This window comes from Xenopus tropicalis, chromosome 1 (genome assembly GCF_000004195.4).
Source record: "Xenopus tropicalis strain Nigerian chromosome 1, UCB_Xtro_10.0, whole genome shotgun sequence".
NCBI lineage: Eukaryota > Metazoa > Chordata > Amphibia > Anura > Pipidae > Xenopus > Xenopus tropicalis.
Genome location: NC_030677.2, coordinates 73,519,173 through 73,538,288, shown reverse-complemented (window position 1 = coordinate 73,538,288; position 19,116 = coordinate 73,519,173). Strand labels below are relative to the sequence as shown.

The window sequence follows — 19,116 nt, the reverse complement described above, 5'->3', positions numbered from 1 at the left end:
ATCACACCACCACACTCCCCCCAACAACCCTTTTCCCAGGTTGTCACATGGTACAGGAAAGGAGGCAGCCATTCAGCAAAGATAGGAGTTTGACACACCCCTGAGTGACATAACATGCTTCCGCCCACATTTTGGTCACATGGCACTGACATCAGGACTTCCTCAAAGTCTGTCCATTCAAGTAACTATCGTGAGGGAGTTAGAATGGTGCTGGAGAGCATAGCCCGGGTGATTAAAGTGCAGCTGCCTGCATACCTGAAGAGGTTACCCATCCCAGACAGTATTGCAGGCTTTATCCGGCTAACAGGTAATAGGTTTTATAGACCCTCTGCCTGGGCCTTTGTACGTTTAACTTTATGTAATATAATAGGCTCAACACACATTGCGCACTGCATTTGCATGATATGAGTTTTACTGGAACCCTGAGCCTGTAGCACTGCAGATAATTAGGCTTGTGAGTTTTTTGTCAAGTTCTGCCAGTGCCCTGTTCATGGCATCATTTTGTGGCACAAGATTAGCAGCCCTGGGCTAATAGTCCTGGAGAGAGAAGCTTGGAGAACATGTGCCTTAATTGGGGGTTTATATATGTTTAAGGTTTTCATTTGTTATTGGCAGTTACAAGCATGCTGCATATCCAGAACAAGCATAAAGGAATAGTTCACGGTAAAATTAACAGGTTGAAGACTTTTTTTTTTAAATATAGTTAATAAGGAAAATACGTAAGATAAAAAGGCTAGAGTAAATGGAACTGGACTCAATGAAGTAAACCACAGCTTCCTGCTTAGTTGAATAGCTGTGACAGGCAGCTCAGCCGGCGAAGGGGCTCTGCATGGGACACAAAGGTTCAGCGTTACTTTAGATGCTGCTGTGCCAGTTTCCCATATCTAGTTTCCCGACCCTTCTCACTGCTGCGGGTGTAGAGAGCAGCTCTCTAAGGAGACCGGTGCTGTAACCCTGAGGAGCAGGGTTGCCAGGTCTAATTTTCCAAAGCAGCGGAAAACAGTCCCAAAACTAGCCAAACGCCACTTCAAAAGTACCCCAAAAATAGCACAATGTCCACAGTGAAAAAAAATCTAAAAAAAAAAAAGCATATTTTGGGAGGTATGTCACACAGCAGAAATTAAAACACTGCATTAACTCCAGACATAATATTCATATAGGTGTGTTTAACTACAACTCTCAGAAACCCTAGAAGATCCTGAGAGTTATAGCTTAGGGATCAACTGCTGAAAGTAACAAATGGCAGCCTGCAACATCACTGTACAGAGCAGTAGTACAATCTCATGCCAGACAGAGTAAGAAGCAGGTAGTAATGGAGACAGGTTGGCACTGAGAGTTTGGAGGGCTTCTTTTTACGCTCTTGGTCATTATCTTGATCTTTGTTATAAATATGATGTGTATAGTTTTTACGGACAACAATTTTCCTTTCTGCCTGTTGTATTTTCTATCTGATAACAAACAGGAATGATAATGAGGGTGTCTTCTGTTTTCAGTGTAGTCCTAACTTGAAAAAGAATGTATTTATGGATTGAGCTGAACAGCAGAACTAATTGCTGGGTCTGAGCATTTAGTGTGCATGCTGGGGTCCTAAGGTTCAAAGCCAGCCTGGGCACAATCTGCACACTCAAAACACATACAGGAAGATTAACTGGTTTGTGATTAAGAAGAAGTTTGTAAACTTTGCAAAGCTTAAGAAAATTACCTTTGCTATACAGGTATGGGATCCGTTATCTGGAAACCCGTTGTCCAGAAAGCTCTGAATTACCGAAAGCCCATCTCCCATAGACTCAATTTTAATCAAATAATTCAGATTTAAAAAATTGATTTGCTTTTTCTCTGTAATAATAAAACAGTACCTTTTACTTGATCCCAACTAAGGTATAATTAATCCTTATTGGAGGCAAAACAATCTTATTGGGTTTAATTAATGTTTTATTGATTTTTTAGTAGTCTTAAGGTATGGAGATCCAAATTACAGAAAGACCCCTTATCCAGAATAACCTTGGTCCCGAACATTCTGGATAATGGGTCCTATACCTGTACTAATGCTTTGCAAATTCTGCACACATTATAAACAGTTTTTTTTATTATTTAGTAATATAGTTCAAATGTTTATGCTTAAAAGCCATTTCCTAGTAAGTTTGTAACATGTAAATTTTGCTCCAGTTATAGTAAACCATATCAACCAATCACCTCTTGGGTGTAGAAGTAATAAAAGGAGGAGTGTACTGTTGTTTTTAACACTTGTTTTTAGTTTTCTGAACAAGTTTGTAAATAGATGTGAGATTCTCAAGAGTGTGTTTTGTTTTTCTGCAGTTTCAGAATGGCTGAGATTGTTGCCATTCCTTGGTGTCCTAGCACTGCTTGGATACCTTGCGATTCGACCATTCCTACCCAAGAAGAAGCAGCAAAAAGACAGCTTAATCAATCTCAAGATCCAAAAGGAGAATCCAAAGGTTGTAAATGAGATAAACATAGAGGATCTGCACTTAGCCAAGGCTGCCTATTGTCGGTGTTGGCGCTCTAAGACTGTAAGTACAACTCATCTTCCAGTCATTAAGAGCAAAACCACATGTGTAGAGTAACAAAGTTACTACCTGAAGTATAGATTAAAAGACACCTGTCGCCCTAAAATTGTTCCCCCTACTGGAGGTGCAGGAACATCACATCCCTTTTTCATTACTAGTACACCGTAGTGGGGTGTACTTAATATGAGTATTTGTAGCACACTTCTGTAAGTAAAGTTTTTAAAGACTTAAGTTATACATACACATACCGGCAAAATCTTATGTGGTGATGGCTTATAGATCCCAGTTGATAACCATTTACTGTGGATATCTGTTTTTTTCAGGGATCGGGCATGTTTAAATCTACTGATGCACCATATCTGCCAGTGTATGCTGCATTAGCATATAAAGTGAAAAGGAGCCACAGATACTCATAATGCCCTGCTGTTCCAATGAAACAATTAGAAAGGCAACCATACCCTGTATGGCATCTCGTAGAGCAGTGCTGTCCAACTTCTGCGGTGCCGAGGGCCGGAATTTCTCGCGCATACATGGTGGAGGGCCGCTAATGGAAGCCACTCCCCCCTTTTAAACCACACCCACTTCAAACCACACCCATTTTATCACAATGGTGGTAGTGCAGCAAAAACCCAAATGCTTGGACCTCACTGCAGGGATATCAACCATCATTCATATGTGAAAGAATTATATTATGTCATATTAAGACACACCCTAAAATCCATATGACTCTTCCCCTGTGGATAGCACAGCAACCCCCAGCATATAATTACACACCTTAGGGAACATTTACTGGCTATTTCCAACTGCTAACAAACTCCCAGAACAAACCCCTGCCAGGTTCACCTCCCACAGGCAGCATAGGGTAGCACTCTGCCTGCCCTACGCTACCTGTGTGTGCAATACTCTGCCTGCCCCATGATGCCTGTGTCTGCCATATGCTGCCTGTGTGTGCCATACTCTGCCTGCCCTATGATGCCTGTGTTTGCCATATGCTGCCTGTGTCTGCCATACTCTGCCTGCCATATGCTGCCTGTGTGTGCCATACTCTGCCCTACCCTGCCTGTGTGCCATACTCTACCTGCCATATGCTGCCTGTGTGTGCCATACTCTGCCCTACCCTGCCTGTGTGTTCCATACTCTGCCCTACCCTGCCTGTGTGTTCAATACCCTCCCTGTCCTATGCTGCCTGTTTGTGCCATACCCTCCCTGCCCCATGCTGTCTATGTGCCATACTCTGCCTACCCTATGCTGTCTACACACAGACCTGAGGTGTGAACAGGGGAACAATGGGGGTGATTACAGTCTGAGCCTGAGGTGTGAATACTGCAGGGGGTGAACAATGCAGAGATTAAAAGGTGTGAACAGTACAGGGGATTACATGTTTAAACAATACAGAGGGATTACAGCCTGAATCTGAGGTGAGAGCCATGCAGGGGCAGTTAATTTCAGTATTGATACCATTTAAAGCTTATACAAGGGTAAACCATCAAAGCAGCCAGACAGGTGGGGGGCCACACAGAGGGGGGTCGCGGGCCGCCAGTTGGACAGCACTGTCGTAGAGTATCCGTAAGGTTCATAAAGTTTCCTTATATGCCCCACTTGTCCAAATAGATTCAGATACCTTTCTTTGTTCTTGGGGCCTTTCCCCATGCATGCTTATTGTTATTCTTGTTTAGGCCTTCTGTGCTCACTGATCACTGCTAAACCCATTGTAAATACAATCTTTCAGAATGATATGCTACTGCAGGTCACTGTCTTGCAGAAGTACGGTAATTTGCATGATTACTACGCTAAATGAGAACTGCTTTGCATGTGTTATTACCTCACCTCGTATGACTGATTAGCCCTAGTGATTTCATGTGAGGCTGATACTGACTGTATTTTTGTTAGCTATGTCAGTGGATCACAGCAAAAATGGGGTGCTCTGTTTGTTTGCTGGGATGCATTGGTGCACACATAATAATAATGTAGCTATAATCTCTCTCTCTCAAACATGCTCAAACTTTGGGTCATTTATCAACACTGGGCAAATTTGCCCATGGGCAGTAACCTATGGCAACCAATCAAATTGTTACATTCATTGTTCTACATGCAGCTGGCTGATTGGTTGCTATGGGTTACTGGCCATGGGCAAATTTGCCCAGTGTTGATAAATGAGCCCCACTCTGTTTCTTTTATCTTAACTGATAGCATGGTAAATTTTTACATCAAGGAAGTAGGGTAGAAACACTGCATATTATGTGTTGGGCTTTTGTACCAGCCAAAGGCAACCACAGCCCTTTAGCAGGAAACATCTGTACCACAGAAATGCCCCAGTAGCTCCTCATCTTTTTTTTTTTTTGCTGATTCACTGCACATGCTCTGTGCAAATGTTTGTAACCTGAGATTAGGAACCGACACACAATATATTGTATATATTGTCGCAATATAAGGCTGATTAGTAATTCATGTATGTATGTATAACTTTATTTATAAAGCGCCACAAGGGTACGCAGCGCTGTACAGTCTTACAGAATACAAAATTACACACAGGGAGGACAAGTGATATAATAAATACATATATGTAGATATAGATATATATATATATATATAAGTGCCATGTGGTATGAGACACAGTAGGAAGGAGGTCCCTGCCCCGTAGAGCTTACAATCTGAATTCATTCAGATTCTCATTATAGGGCAGCAACGAGAGCAGTGCAGTTAGCATCAGAATTGAATTATCAGCCCTGTAGCATCAGTTTATATACAATGGCCCCTGAGTTTAGGTTCTCAACATAATGAGCATGTGTAGTGTCACTGACATTCCTAAAAAAATACAAGATGAGGAGCTCCTGTGCACAACTTTGAAGGCCTGGATCAGTAATGATATAAAGATGCTGAACCTTTCAGCTGCTCACTGTCAAAAAATGTGGTATTTATAGATTGCCTCTGCCCACTTCATTGCTGCTAATGCATAGAACACACAAACCTCTGCTTAAAAAGGCTGAAGCTAAGGGCAGTGTTGGTCAAAATGACCTTTGTACTATAGGCCTTATAGTAGCACCATGTACATAAGGCTCTTTTACTTGAAAGCAGGCCATACATGCACCAATATAATTGTATGGAAGTTTTGTATGACTTTTGGATCACTTGTGGATTGGTTAGAACATTTCTGTCTCATAACAATATCTGTGCATGTTTTGCATACCTAATGATATCCATGGGAGACCTACGTATTTTTGGGACATCATTTTCATAGATTATTGTCTGGCAGTTATTAATAAAAGCATTGGCAGATTTGTTATTTTTAAGACTTTAATCCTACAATTTCAATCTGAATGTTTTAGATTGTTGCATTAAGCCTACGATCAATATCCAACTGTTAATTATGAGACAACTAAAATCTGAATTAAATTGTTCCTTAGCAACCAGATAGCTGTTGAAATTCCAGGCTAGAGAGATAGCGTCCAATTGAATTAATGCAAGGTGTGTGTATATTTATACCTTGTTTCAATTAGGAATCATAAAAACACAGACTGCAAACACTCAGCTATCTAATACAGACACATTTTTTAAAATAAATATAGGTATAGGATCTATTATCCTGAATGCTTGGGACCTGCGGTTTTATAAGAAAGGGATCTTTTTGTAATTTGGATCTCCATACCTAAAGGCTATTAAAAAACTTTAAACGTTAAAAAAACTCAGTATGATTATTTTGTAACCAAGACCTCAACAAAGGTTGTTTACCACAGCCATTACCTCAAGGTTCTGTTTTATTGTTATTAGTATAGAGAAAAACTAAATAATTTAAAAAAGTGGAATAGTTTGGGATTGGAATTTCTGTATTTTTGGAATCGCACGCCTGTACATCTAGGTACATAGCTGTGACTTATATACTGTATATAAAATGATTCTATATTTTATTTTCTCAAAATGAATCCATGCTGTACATTTTTTCCCCTTCCAGTTCCCTGTTTGTGACGGATCTCATAACAAGCACAATGAGCTCACAGGAGACAACGTGGGTCCATTGATTCTCAAAAAGAAAGAAGTATAACGCATCTCGGCAGCCTGATACTGACTCCACTGTGCAAAATATATTGAAGACTGGCTCTTAGTGGTTAGTTTTTGGCAGGAGTCTAACATAGTGAATGGACTTCAACTAACTGTACAAATTGCAGTATTCTGTAATCCCCCCTCACTGAATCTGTGTGACTTGCTTCAAACTGTTCTGCCTTATGCACTTCTTCCCAGCCCATGTTAATGTGCCTTCCTTAAAAGTCTCTTTCACATCTCAACATAATAACTTTGGCCCAAGTCACGGTGACCCATTTTTACTTGACTTGCTGAAATCGGAGATTATTTGCATTAAATTGCTGGCATTTAGAGGAACTTCACTGCTATGGCATTATGTCTTTTTAAAGAAGGCAGATTTTGTATTTCAGCGTTGTTCTGTTCCTAATGTTAATATATGGTAAACCAATTTCCCCAAATACTTACAAGTAAAACAGCAATTTATTTACATTTCTATTTCCCTAAAAAGATCTCCAAGCTGTATGTAGGTATGCTGTTATACACTGCCTCAACCGTGTCTGTGACGTTTATTATGTACACTTTACATAGTGACTGCAGTGGACCACTGGTATTAATGTAGAATGAGTTAAAAAAAAAAAAAAGTCTTAACATTCTTCTTTTACAATATTGATGGACCCCAATTTTCATGTAAAGAATGATGTGGTGCTTTACTGCCCTGTTAATCACCAAATATAAGTTTAGTAGTTGTCTGTAAGAGCGGTATATGAGCAGCTGTTGCACACTTGCAGGCAATGCCCAGAGTCCAGTAGTGGGAAATGCCCCCACAGACCGGTTATGCAGATGGGTGACAGCAAGCTTAGCTCTTGATATGCCACTTAGTATAAGCCCTTCAATAATGTTAGCTGTTCTGTCCTGGGTGCCTGACTCCCTCCTTGCTCCCTGGCACCCACCATTAAACTGGTTTGTATTGTTGCCTATCTTGTGTTTTTGTGCACCAGGATAGGGCCCATTTCTCCCTTTCTGCTTTCTATCTAATCAGTGTGACTTTGTACAGTAGACTTTTTTTTTTGGGATGGGGGTCACCTTCATAATTTTGATGGTGTATTATAGTCTGCAGCATACAGGTTTGCAAGCCACACTGCAGCACTTCATTGTTGAGAAGCCATGAACCCATTAGGATAGCAGTAGCTCTCCATCTGCCCTACCACTTTTCCCATCATAGCACCTGTTGCTCCACTTTGAAGTGAATAGGTGCTGTAGTCAGTGCCCGATGTGGCCCTAACCTATACTACCTGTTTGAAAAAAATTCCTGAGTGAAAGTCTTTATGTAAAGATTTAATTTCTTTAAAGGTTGTGTGCAGAGAATGTCCACATCCCCCAAAAGAAGCAACATATATTTAGTGTAAAATACAACACTAGTACTGATGGCTGGAAAATTGCATCTCGCATTTAACTGTTAATTGTTTAGGTGTGCTGCATACAATGCCTACATTGAATAAAATGTATGGGAAGTTTTATAAAGGGATGCATTGGGAATCTTCTGCTTTGCAAACACCACTGACCTTTATTTTATTTTTATAAAGCTAAAATAAGAGTTTAATGAGTGGTGATGTTGTTATTGAGTACTAAAGAAAATATTAATATTGTAAATCTATATTAGATATTACATTGCATTAGTTTGTCTTTGTACTGTGTACTCAAGGAACACTTATACAAATGTATTTCCATTTGAAATCCTAAGGAAGTCCATATGTTGTTTTCTCTGTACAGAAGGTGGGGGGGGGGGGGGGACTACAGCATATAGTATGTGGACACCTGCATGCCCAACATCTCATTCCAAAATCAAAGTTATTAATATGAAGCTCAGGGTCAGACTGGCCTACCACAGGAACAACCGGTGTACCCCAGCCTAGGAGAATTCCCATTAAGCCCTCCTTATTTTCACTAGATTTATAAAGATATCAATATTTTTGGCACTAGCTATATCTGATTGCTGTGAGAATGGGTCCACTGTGTGTAGGGTTCTGTAGTAAAGACTCATTTTACTTTGCTGTTAAAACAGTATGCTACACAAGCATAGCTTTTTCCTAAACTTTAAGTGAATTCCTGACATGTTACAGCTGTCTGTGCATGGCTGATTTTTTTAAATGCTTTAAAGCCAGGTCAAGTAGCAGTTCCCTTTGGGGTACCTGTTAGGAACTGCACAAGCCCACATTCCCTGAACTTCCATCTATTAATGATGTCCAATTAAGGTCCTTTAATAATTACAGGTCATCCAGTAGAGATCATTGACAATTCAGCCTCTGTATCTAGCTTGATTAGCATTATTATTAACATTTATAAAGTGCCAACATATTCCACAGTGCTGTACTACAGCAGGTGCATACATCACGGGTATACTGTACATACCGATTGATACAGGGGGGTAGAGAGCAGTGCTGGGTTTGCTAGGATGAATTATCCCTGGTGCAGTAGGCTTGCACAGCCATTAAACTTCTCTGTATAAAGCAAGGGTCAAACAGAGACCATAGGAACTAGAGGAATTATACTGCATTTTGCACATCTTAGTTTCATTTAGTTCCTCTTTCAGTAACCCATGTCAATGTACAGCAAAAGTAAATTGCTGAATAATGCATGTGGTAAGATTTTCTGATACAAGACTAAGTTTCCTTTGCTTGCTATGATTATAGTAAACATCTTCTTCTGAAATTTCTCATTTTGTGATTACTGGGGGCGCTTAGTGGTAAAACCCGTCTATGCTGAACATAAGCCAAATAAATAAGGCTTGTTTAGAAAATGTGTCCAAAACCACATTTCTTTTAAACTATTAATATTTAGTTTTTTTGTTATCTGCCTTGTTGTTGGAATCAGGACAGGTAGCTTAATGTGAGATAATAAGCTCTGCATAAACAAGCCCTCCCTCCCCTTTTGATGCTATCTGGTTCTTAAAGATAATAAGTTAATTATATATGGTTATAACTCCAGCAAAGGCTAATTCGAAACATATTTTAGCTGCACAGGTGATAAATGTCAAACCGCTTCCATTGCCTGATATAGTGTCATCTGAAACTGCTTGAATCAATTCATACAGCCATATTTCCAAGAGACCATTTCCTTACATACAGCATTATTTCCAATAGCCCATTTTTTTACATACAGCCATATTTCCAAGAGGCCATTTCCTTACATACAGCATTATTTCCAATAGCCCATTTTCTTACATACAGCCATATTTCCAAGAGGCCATTTCCTTACATACAGCCATATTTCCAAGAGGCCATTTCCTTACATACAGCCATATTTCCAAGAGGCCATTTCCTTACATACAGCCATATTTCCAATAGCCCATTTCCTTACATACAGCATTATTTCCAGAGGCCATTTCCTTACATACAGCATTATTTCCAAGAGACCATTTCCTTAAATACAGCATTATTTCCAATAGGCCATTTCCTGACAACCGCTTGCATGATTGCTTGTAGGAAACGGTCAATGGGGCCAATGTCAGTCGGGTTACCTGATTGTTTGAAAAAGAAAAAAAAAAAAGAGACACTGCTTTGCAGTAAGTGCAAACTGATTGCATGTAAATTAAATGCAGGCATTGAAGCACTGTAAGTTCTCCTGTATGCATTTACCTTAAATATTCATTTGGTGCTAATTCCCCTTTAAGAATTTGGTTTATTAATGGAAAATAATAATTCCTTAGGATAATGTATTTTTCAGTGTCTTTAAAGATAGTAGGTGATTTCTGGGCCTCAGCCCCAGCATTCCAGTGGTCAAAATATCTGACCAGTGCACCGATTCTTTTGTTGCTGCAGATCCTACAATCCTCTGAGAGGTTTATTATTTCAATACTAAATTTATATTTTATCTTGTCACTTTGCTTGCTATAGAAAGTTTATAGGCTTATTGCTAAAGTAAAAATCTGTTGGAGGAAACACACACACAGTGAGTTTCAGTGTGGATTTTTTTTACTGATCAGATGAGGACAATATCAGGACATTGGTAATAATGACATTTTTGGACCACCTACCACTTCTAATGGATCTTGTATTGCTGATGTGCTGCACTGACCACACTCTAGATCAGTGATCCCCAGTCAGTGGCTTGCGAGTAACATGTTGCTCAACAACCCATTGGCTGTTGCTCCCAGCGGTCTTAAAGCAGGCGCTTTTTTGAATTTCTGGATTGGAGGCACATTTTGCATAAAAACATCCTGTAGGCTGTCAGTCCACATAGTCCCTCATAGTCCATATTTGGCACCCCTAGGAATTTTTTTTTTTTTAGTGCCTGTGTTTACATGTGAATGTGGTTCACAGGTTAAAAAAAAAAAAAGGTTGGGGACCTGCACTATATGCATTATAAAATTATTTCATTTCAAATCTCTGCATTTTAGGCTGTTAGCCCTGTTTTGTTACTGCCTCTGAAAAACACTAGCTTATAACCAAACAGGAGAAACGGTCCTGCAGATACATCTCTTTGATATAACACACAGGGATATAGACAGAGATGCAGATTTACAAATGCAGTTGCTAGATTGCTCAAGTGCTGTTGCAAATAGCAACCAATTAACAAGTAGTTTTGAACAATCTACCCCAAGCTGGAAAGCAAAGACCTGATTGGTTACCGTTGGCAACTACAGTTGTGCAATAGTGCCAATGTTCATAAATAAGCACTACGTAGTTTCAATCACCCAACAAACATAATTGTTTTCTTTCATTTGTTTTTTTACATTTTTTTCCTCTCCGTTTCATCATTACAGCGCAAACTATGATCCCCAATGATCTGTTTTACAGTGAATATACGGCAGCTCTATAAATACACTCATCAGTTTAAAAATAAACATTTGTTTGAATAAATAATCGAGATTTGTGTAAGTCTACAAACAAGCGCTGTCATTTGCACTGAAACCATAATGTGTAACCCACAGAGGGATACTGGCTACACCTGGAAATATTTACTACTGTCATTGTGCTGTGTATGAATGTATGTAGTAATTATATAAAAAAGCAATTTATATATATATAATATAGGAAATGTAAAGTCTCCCTGTCATTTTCCCTAAATATAACCCCGCAAGATTGCCCCCCTCCCCTCTAAACAGGGAAAATAGTACCGTGTTGTTTCCAGCTCCCTGTTGAGATCACCAAGGTCTGTGAGCTAAGCATACAAACAGGAACTTGGGTCACAGCTATCCAAGCAGACAACTGGAACCATCATGGGCATGAATAACAATCTCTATGTATTTTGGTGTAATAGGAAGTCCTAGACAGGTTTTTTAAGTAGCCAGTGATATGGTTGCAGAGGGTTTCTGGGGGCCAATGTAATGGGGTTAAATGCAGAAATATGACGGGAGCATTTTGTTTTATTGTAATGCCCCTGCCATATTTGGCAATCCTGCCACCTAATTATTTTTGAACAAATACATTAATAACAAATCAGCAGGTGTATGTTAAAAAAAAAAAACTATGCCTTAGAATAGGCAACATTTGGCACTCACTACATTATAGAACCACAACTTGCATGAGAAGAATCCCCTCCTTTGAAACTGGACAAACATTGCATTGCCCATGAGAGCCCTCCTTCCTGTACCAGCTCTGCATCACAAAAGGTGCATCATTTTCACTTCTGTTCTTTCACCCACTAATTGCATTGTCTTTTGTACTGTAAACCTTTGGTTTTTAATACCATAGACATTGAAATTGTAAACAAATGCATCTTTTGCACAGAAAATATTTTGCTTCTGATTAGATTTGTAAAAAAAAACAACAAAATCTCCATTGCAGGTAAAAAAAGTCAGTAGCCGTTAATGCCCTCCATGGCCAGCACGGGGGAAAGAGGAGGAATTGTGTTTACACAGAACCTTCCTCCGTAACAGTTCTGCTTTCAGATTTCTCAAGCATTTTTGGTCCAGTTAGGCCTATAACAAGAGCTCCTATTGGTGCTGTGACCAGAATCCCTAGGAAAGCAACAGTAAGCACATCCATCCCATAGTCTTCAAACTGTTTGTTTTCTAGGGTTCTTGCTGTGTCCAGGGCAACAGAACCTATAGCAGCCTGTAAATACATAAATAATACAGTCAACAATACGAGCACTGTCATGTGACTATGAAGACAACCTTTTGTGTACGGAAGACTGAAAATATGACATTTGCATCTGTTTCTTCTGTCTCTCCCTGAGCTAGAATGCAAAGTGAAATCTGAACAACATTGCTTAGGTAAATATACAAAGCCATAGTCCTGAAGGAGTTAATAAATGGCTTTATGTTTTTAGAGACTATGGAAATTGCACCTTTATAACTACAGCTACAGAATAAAGTGCAATCGTTCTTTAACATTAAGTTAACTTATCTGTCAGAATATATATATCTTTTATGTGAGAATAGTTTTCAATGTACAGTAAAAAGCCATTAATTGTCCATACCAGCCCACCAACCTGCCTGTGCAAGTGTTTCATTTCTATGATTTCAATTTCAGTTTGAAGACCCCTGGTCAAATTACATATTGAGTTCAGCTTGTCAAAAGAAGTAAACAACCTGCCCCTAATTACCTCATTAGCCTTAAGTGCTATTAGGAGTTGTCACCTTCAACAATGAAAGAGTTTTATAAAATTCTAGGACACCAAACTTTGGCTGTCACTTTAAAATAATGAACTCCTCTATGCAACTGGGTGAGGATCGAAAAATAAAGCCTAAATGTCCTTACAAAGCACAACCAGCTTGATATTTCCACTGTCTGTAATGTCATCAGGGGATGGCAGTTAAGGATAATTGTGGAAATCAAGGCAAGATCTGGAAGACCAAGAAAAGAAAGGCAAAGGCAACCCCTATTGTGATTGCAAAGGACCTGCAAAAAGGGTCTGGCTGGAGTGGCGAGCAGGAGTGGTGTAACTTGCAATATAATCACAAATGTCACTAAGGAATGCAAAGCAGCAATAGACAACCCAGAGGTCCTTTGGAAACAAATACTGTGGCCTGATGAAGTCAAAATTGAACTATTTGGCCACCATCACCAAAAGTTTTTAGGGGGAAAAAAGGAGCAGCATCTGATAAAAGAAAACACCTTGCCAGAAGTTTAAGATTGTAGGGTTTGTGGCAGGCAGTGACACAGAAATCACTGTGCATGTAGAGGGAAAAAGGGAAATACACTAAATATCAGCAAATTCTTGATGCCAATGTGAAAGCCAGCCAAGAAGGGACAGGGAAATCATTCTAAACATACTTAAAAAGCCACCAGGGGTTACGTGAAGAAAAGCAAACTGAAGAGTTTGGAATGGCCTTTACTGTTTTTACTGAAATATCATTGAAAAGCTGTGGGTAGATCTTAAACATGCAAGGTGGCCCAACAAAACTCAGAATTAGAAGTGATAGTCAAGGAAGAGAGAGCAACAATAATTGAAAGACTTTTAACTGGATGTAATATGTGTTTACAAGCTGTGATCTGTGCCAGAAGGGTGGGATAATAAATACTGAATTACTAGGGTGTCCAAACTTTAACACTGGCCTCAATTACTATTTTTTCGTGGTTTAAAATCTGCAAAATAAAATGTAACTGTGTATTCACGTTTTTTTTAACCTATTGATTCCTGCTGTAGCTGTTTTCATTTCCAAAATTAGGTAATTTTTAATTTGGCAAGGGGTGGCCAAACTTTTGTACTCAGGTGTCAGGTAGTTTGTACATACAATCATTCAAAGGGACCTTTTTTGTTTTGGGAGAAATAGAGTCTAAGGGGTACATCAATATCTCCTAGACATATTTATGAATTGTATGTGGTCATCTATTTTAACTACACATTACCTGCACTGTGGCTTTGGGCATCCATGCCAAAGAAATAAAGATCTTCTCCTTGAGGCTGAAACCACTAAAGCATACCATTAAGAATGAGATGCATATTCTAATTATCAAGGCGATGATCAGAGTGGCAGTACACAGACCTGGATGTCATACATAAAAGAAGGTTAGCAAGTATAAAGTGTGAACACCACAATATAAACATACAATAAGGGAGATGACACATGGGGCGATTTTATTTGTGACTTTTAAAAAACTTGCGGCAACTAATCCGCGCAGTGAAAAGCCACGGTTAGTCGCACTGACTTCTATTCTAGTCTATGCAAGAAAAGTTGCTGCGATTAGTCGCCACAACCAAAGTCACGGCGACTAATTGCCCCGTGTGTCTTCGCCCTAAGAGTATACATTAGGGGGGACATTCATCAAACTACGATTGATTCCGAATACAAAAAAAAATCATTTTTTCTAAGTTTTCGAACTGTGTGTATTTTTTGAACATTTTTGTTAATTTGTGCAACTTTTTCGTACTTTGCGACGATTTGTGCAACAAAATCGTATTTGTTGCAACAAGTACAAAAGTTTAGGATTCATTAAAGCTTCGCTATCATGACTTCCCTTGGGCCAGGTTGGAGCTGCAGAGTGCCATTGAGTCCTATGGGAGGCTTCCAAAATCATGCACAGAAGGATCAAAGTCAGAAAGGTAGAAAATTACGTGACTTTCGGATCGAAAATACGATATTATTGCGACTTACGATTTTTTCGTAAGCATTTTTGTGACATTTCTGATCATCAGAAATTATCGTATTTAATCCAAATTTTTCCCATTTCGGGATTAATCTGCCCCTAGGAGAACAAAACTTTTTCTGTATGATGCCAGGCAATGGGCCAGGTCAACCAATATCTGATCAAAAATCAACCAAGCTAACCAGCCAATTCAGGAGGCAGGTTTGATATCCATTGGACAGGTTTGATTTTCCCGTTGGATCAAGGGCCTATTTTATTAGCACTCATCAGGCAATTTCTATGGGCAACTGACTGCACTCAGACCAAAGGGGGCTGAATAATTACGCACACCCCACTTTGCAGTTATTTATTTGTAAAAAATGTTTGGAATCATGTATGATTTTCGTTCCACTTCTCACGTGTACACCACTTTGTATTGGCCTTTCACGTGGAATTCCAATAAAATTGATTCATGTTTGTGGCTGTAATGTGACAAAATGTGGAAAAGTTCAAGGGGGCCGAATACTTTTGCAAGCCACTGTATAAATAGTCACTTTAAGTCTATATATAATGGTCACAGCTTAATCAAATAGTTCATAATGAGTATATTTTGGAACTCTGTATACCTGGCAGTAGGGCAAATTAAATATAAATGGACATGAGATAGATTAATTATGACAAGCAGAGGACTGCATACTAATAGAAGCTTCCGTGCTTCCCTGATTTTTTCATGGATAGAGTATGCAAGCATTGGCATGGAAACCAAACAAAATCATCATTGAAATCATCCAAATGAAATTATGCAACTGTACAGTCCCTGCCTTTCCCTGCCTGGTGCTGATCTGTTCATTTTTTAAGTTTTTTAACCTTTCTTCTTCAAACTTCTTTGTGTTGTCCAGTTTTTACACCTCTGTTGCCACTTTGCTGTGACCGCGAGTGTGGGTAAGGTGGTAGTGGTCAAAATGTAGGCTTGGCCTGACAATCAGGTCATATTTTCATTTGTAAAGGAAAAATAAATGAAAGACCAACTGAGATGTTAACACATAGGGCCAGATTAATTAAAGCACGAATCCAAATCACAAAATCCGATAGTTTCTGATGTTTGCAAAAGTCACGAAAATTCCGTTCATTTGAATACGAAGATTTCGTACATACGATCCGCAAGGTTTGAAATTTTCATATTGAAACGGTCGATGGCGAATGGCGATCCAATAGTCACAAAATTTTTGTATCCGAATGATCGTAAACAGCGGAAAAACCTTTCTGACTTTGAACCTTCAGTGCATGATTTTGGAAGCCTCCCATAGGACTCAATGGCACTCCAACCTGTCCCAAGGAAAGTCACGATACCGAAGCTTGAATGAATTCAAAACTTTCGTACTCGTTGCAGCAAAAAAAGAAGTAACAAAAAAAAGAAGTAACGAAAACATCGCAGCAAATACGCAAAAGTTGTAAACTTTAGAAAAAATAAAAATTTTTTGTATTCGGGCCTGTCATACTTTAATGAATGTGCCCCATAAGGTACTGTACTATTGCCCATTGTTTTTTACAGAGCTTATGTTCGATCTGCTTTCAGACTGAATAGCTGCCTCTATGGCTATACAACAGCTTATTTATATAAACTAGACTATAGTAGTGTGTCTGAAGCAAGCACAATAGATGTACCAGTACAATTTCATTTTTTGGTATTACTGTTCCTTTACAGATAAACTTCTCTTTAAACTCAGCATTCTTAGGGTAATATATCTTATAGATCCTATAATATAGAATGTTGTTTCACTAAAACATGCCTCTGCATGCCTCCTGACCTATGACTTACCAACAGTCTCTGGTTTCAGTGATGCAACAGATATTTCAGCTCCAATCAAACCAAAAAGCAATGGTTGGAAGATATCCCAAGAGACAGCTATAATATCTTCAACCACAGTCTGCAAAAGAAAAAAGTGAAGAATGAGATTTATGGATATTTTTCAATTTATGATATAAATTATAGAATGCTTGCTTGGATTTTATCATGTAATAACTTTTAAACTACCGGATGTAACAGAGACAGCAGACTCAGTGGCAACTGGGGATCTCAGGGGTACAGAAGGCTGGTGGGAATTTAGACTGACATATAGTTCAAATATAAGTATAAAAAAACAGATCCCTTGATCTCAACACACATTTCCATCTTAGGGTGAAGACACACGGAGCTACTATTAGCAGCTACTTGTCGTGGCTACTAAAATAGACAATGCTGATCTTTTACTGATAACTGTCTCTACGTGTTTTAGCAGAGGCAATTTTTAGTATTGTCTATGGCAGTGTATTTTCTGGCGTTTAATAGCCATGAAAAAATAGCTGCTGCTAGTAGCTCCATGTGTCTTCAGCCTTACACCATTTCTGTCTCCATTTACCTTATCAGTTGACCACCCAATTCCAGCTAGAAAAGCCATAACAAGTGTGCACAGTCCTCCCGATCCTGGGAAGCCAAAATACAAGCTGCCAAACACAGCAAATACCGACAGGGCCAAAATAAGGTAAGATCTCTTCCCTTTTAGATTTTCCTAGGAGAAAAAATATCAAATTGCAATCAAATGTTGTCTGAACTTTGTCACCATTGTTATTTGTGATGCACTGATGCAGTCCTGCCAACAGGTCTCCATAGCCCCTATTATAACATGATAGTTGGCCAGGGGTACAAATCAGATCATCCCGATTTGGCATTTTGGTGGCCATATTGGGCAGATCTACTGTTTGTTGACCTTATCAAATGAGCAGATTTTTATGTGTATGTCCAGTGTTATAGAAAAACAGAAGCCAGTATGGATAAAACTATAAAATATTAAACATTTATTCTCACATTCTCTGTGTGCCATAAACAGCAGTGCCAAAAGTGGGATATACAGTGCCGACATATATGGAGCAAATCTTTACTGCCGCTACTTTATTTCCACTATTTGCCACCACCCCACTACACATATTAAAGCAAATGTTCTGAATCCAAAATTCCGCAGTTTCTTACTATTACATATAAAATAAGTGCAATGTATTTATAACAATATGTCTTGACAAGGGAAATGTCAACAGGGCATGTCCTCTTAGCACAGGAATGCTTAGAATGCCACACTGATACAACATACTCCTGCTGTGCATAATAAGGCAATAATAACCTTAGCTTTCTGCAGGTCATATTACTGTAGTGCATATTGTCTTAAAAATAACTTCTGTCACTTTTTGAATACTTCACTCCCATAACCCACTCTCTTCTAAAGGTGGCCACACGTGGCGATTTTCGATCTGTCGTGTGACCATCGGTTGCACAAAAGATAGTTCAATCCGCCACTAACGTTCAGGGCTGAAACAGCAGATAAGGAGGTAGAAACAATAGGATTTCTACCTCCTTCTGCCGATTTAGCCCTGAAGGCAGATTTTGCTCAGGCGCCTTCTATGGCGCCCAATCGCCTCCTGCGATATCGGTCGACTCGCCGACTTGCCATACATGCACCAAATATCGTACAAAACTAGGTTTCATACAATATTATCGGTGTGTGTATAGCCAGCTTAATACTGCCATCCTAGACTTCAGCCCCACAGAAAATAAAGCTGTTTAATGCCAGAAAAGAATATGTAACAATCTGGCACAAATGTGACTATGTGTTGCCTCAGGGACATTTTTGAACCTCTGCTGTCTGAGGTAGTTGACCCTGCTTGTGCTTTTCATGCTCACATCACTAGTGCAGAGACCAAAATGGCACTCACTGCACTAGAAGAGACATTTCTAGCAAAGAAAGGAATTTTGTCTTTTTGCTCCATCAGCCAAAGTTTCCGACACTGTTTAGAAAAGTCTGCTTAGAAAGTTTCCTAGAGTGCTATTAGGGTTGCTGTCTCTTGCACAGCCAATGTATCTAATGTCATTTCTTCTTACCTGGTCTTTGCTTGGAAAATAATGAAGAAAAAATCCAAAGAGAAGCCCAGCTGCTATGCCAACCACCACTTCCAGTACACCCCTCACAATGGTGTTAAGGGTGGAGCCTAAGCATTGAAAGTGATCACCAAGATCAGTTATAAATGAC

The 19,116-nt window shown here is 39.2% G+C and overlaps 2 protein-coding genes across 3 annotated transcripts in view; one reads left to right on the top strand and one right to left on the bottom strand.

Annotated features, from left to right (window-relative positions):
* The first annotated feature begins 124 nt into the window (after positions 1–124).
* cisd2 (CDGSH iron sulfur domain 2) lies at positions 125–7,186 on the top strand. 2 transcript variants are annotated; one of them, XM_012961455.3, is made up of 3 exons: positions 125–307; positions 2,317–2,531; positions 2,852–3,067. In XM_012961455.3, exons 1-3 carry the CDS (start codon positions 205–207, stop codon positions 2,942–2,944), a joined length of 411 nt encoding a protein of 136 aa, XP_012816909.2. In that variant the 5' UTR covers positions 125–204; the 3' UTR covers positions 2,945–3,067.
* A 3,313-nt stretch (positions 7,187–10,499) lies between these two features.
* Positions 10,500–19,116, bottom strand: part of slc9b2 (solute carrier family 9 member B2) — a gene marked incomplete in the record, with an annotated part of 29,081 nt that continues 20,464 nt past the window's right edge. Inside the window, 5 exon segments of the mRNA NM_001100259.1 lie at positions 10,500–12,601; positions 14,342–14,478; positions 16,878–16,986; positions 17,458–17,607; positions 18,969–19,075. Of these exon segments, the coding sequence (NP_001093729.1) occupies positions 12,398–12,601; positions 14,342–14,478; positions 16,878–16,986; positions 17,458–17,607; positions 18,969–19,075 (707 nt within the window).

Excerpts from the sequence above, each read along its gene's own strand:
- cisd2 (XM_012961455.3), top strand. The coding sequence starts at position 205 with ATGGTGCTGGAGAGCATAGCCCGGGTGATTAAAGTGCAGCTGCCTGCA. Across the intron at positions 308-2,316 it reads AGGCTTTATCCGGCTAACAG|TTTCAGAATGGCTGAGATTG; the intron begins GTAATAGGTTTT and ends GTTTTTCTGCAG. Across the intron at positions 2,532-2,851 it reads GGTGTTGGCGCTCTAAGACT|GGATCGGGCATGTTTAAATC; the intron begins GTAAGTACAACT and ends TGTTTTTTTCAG.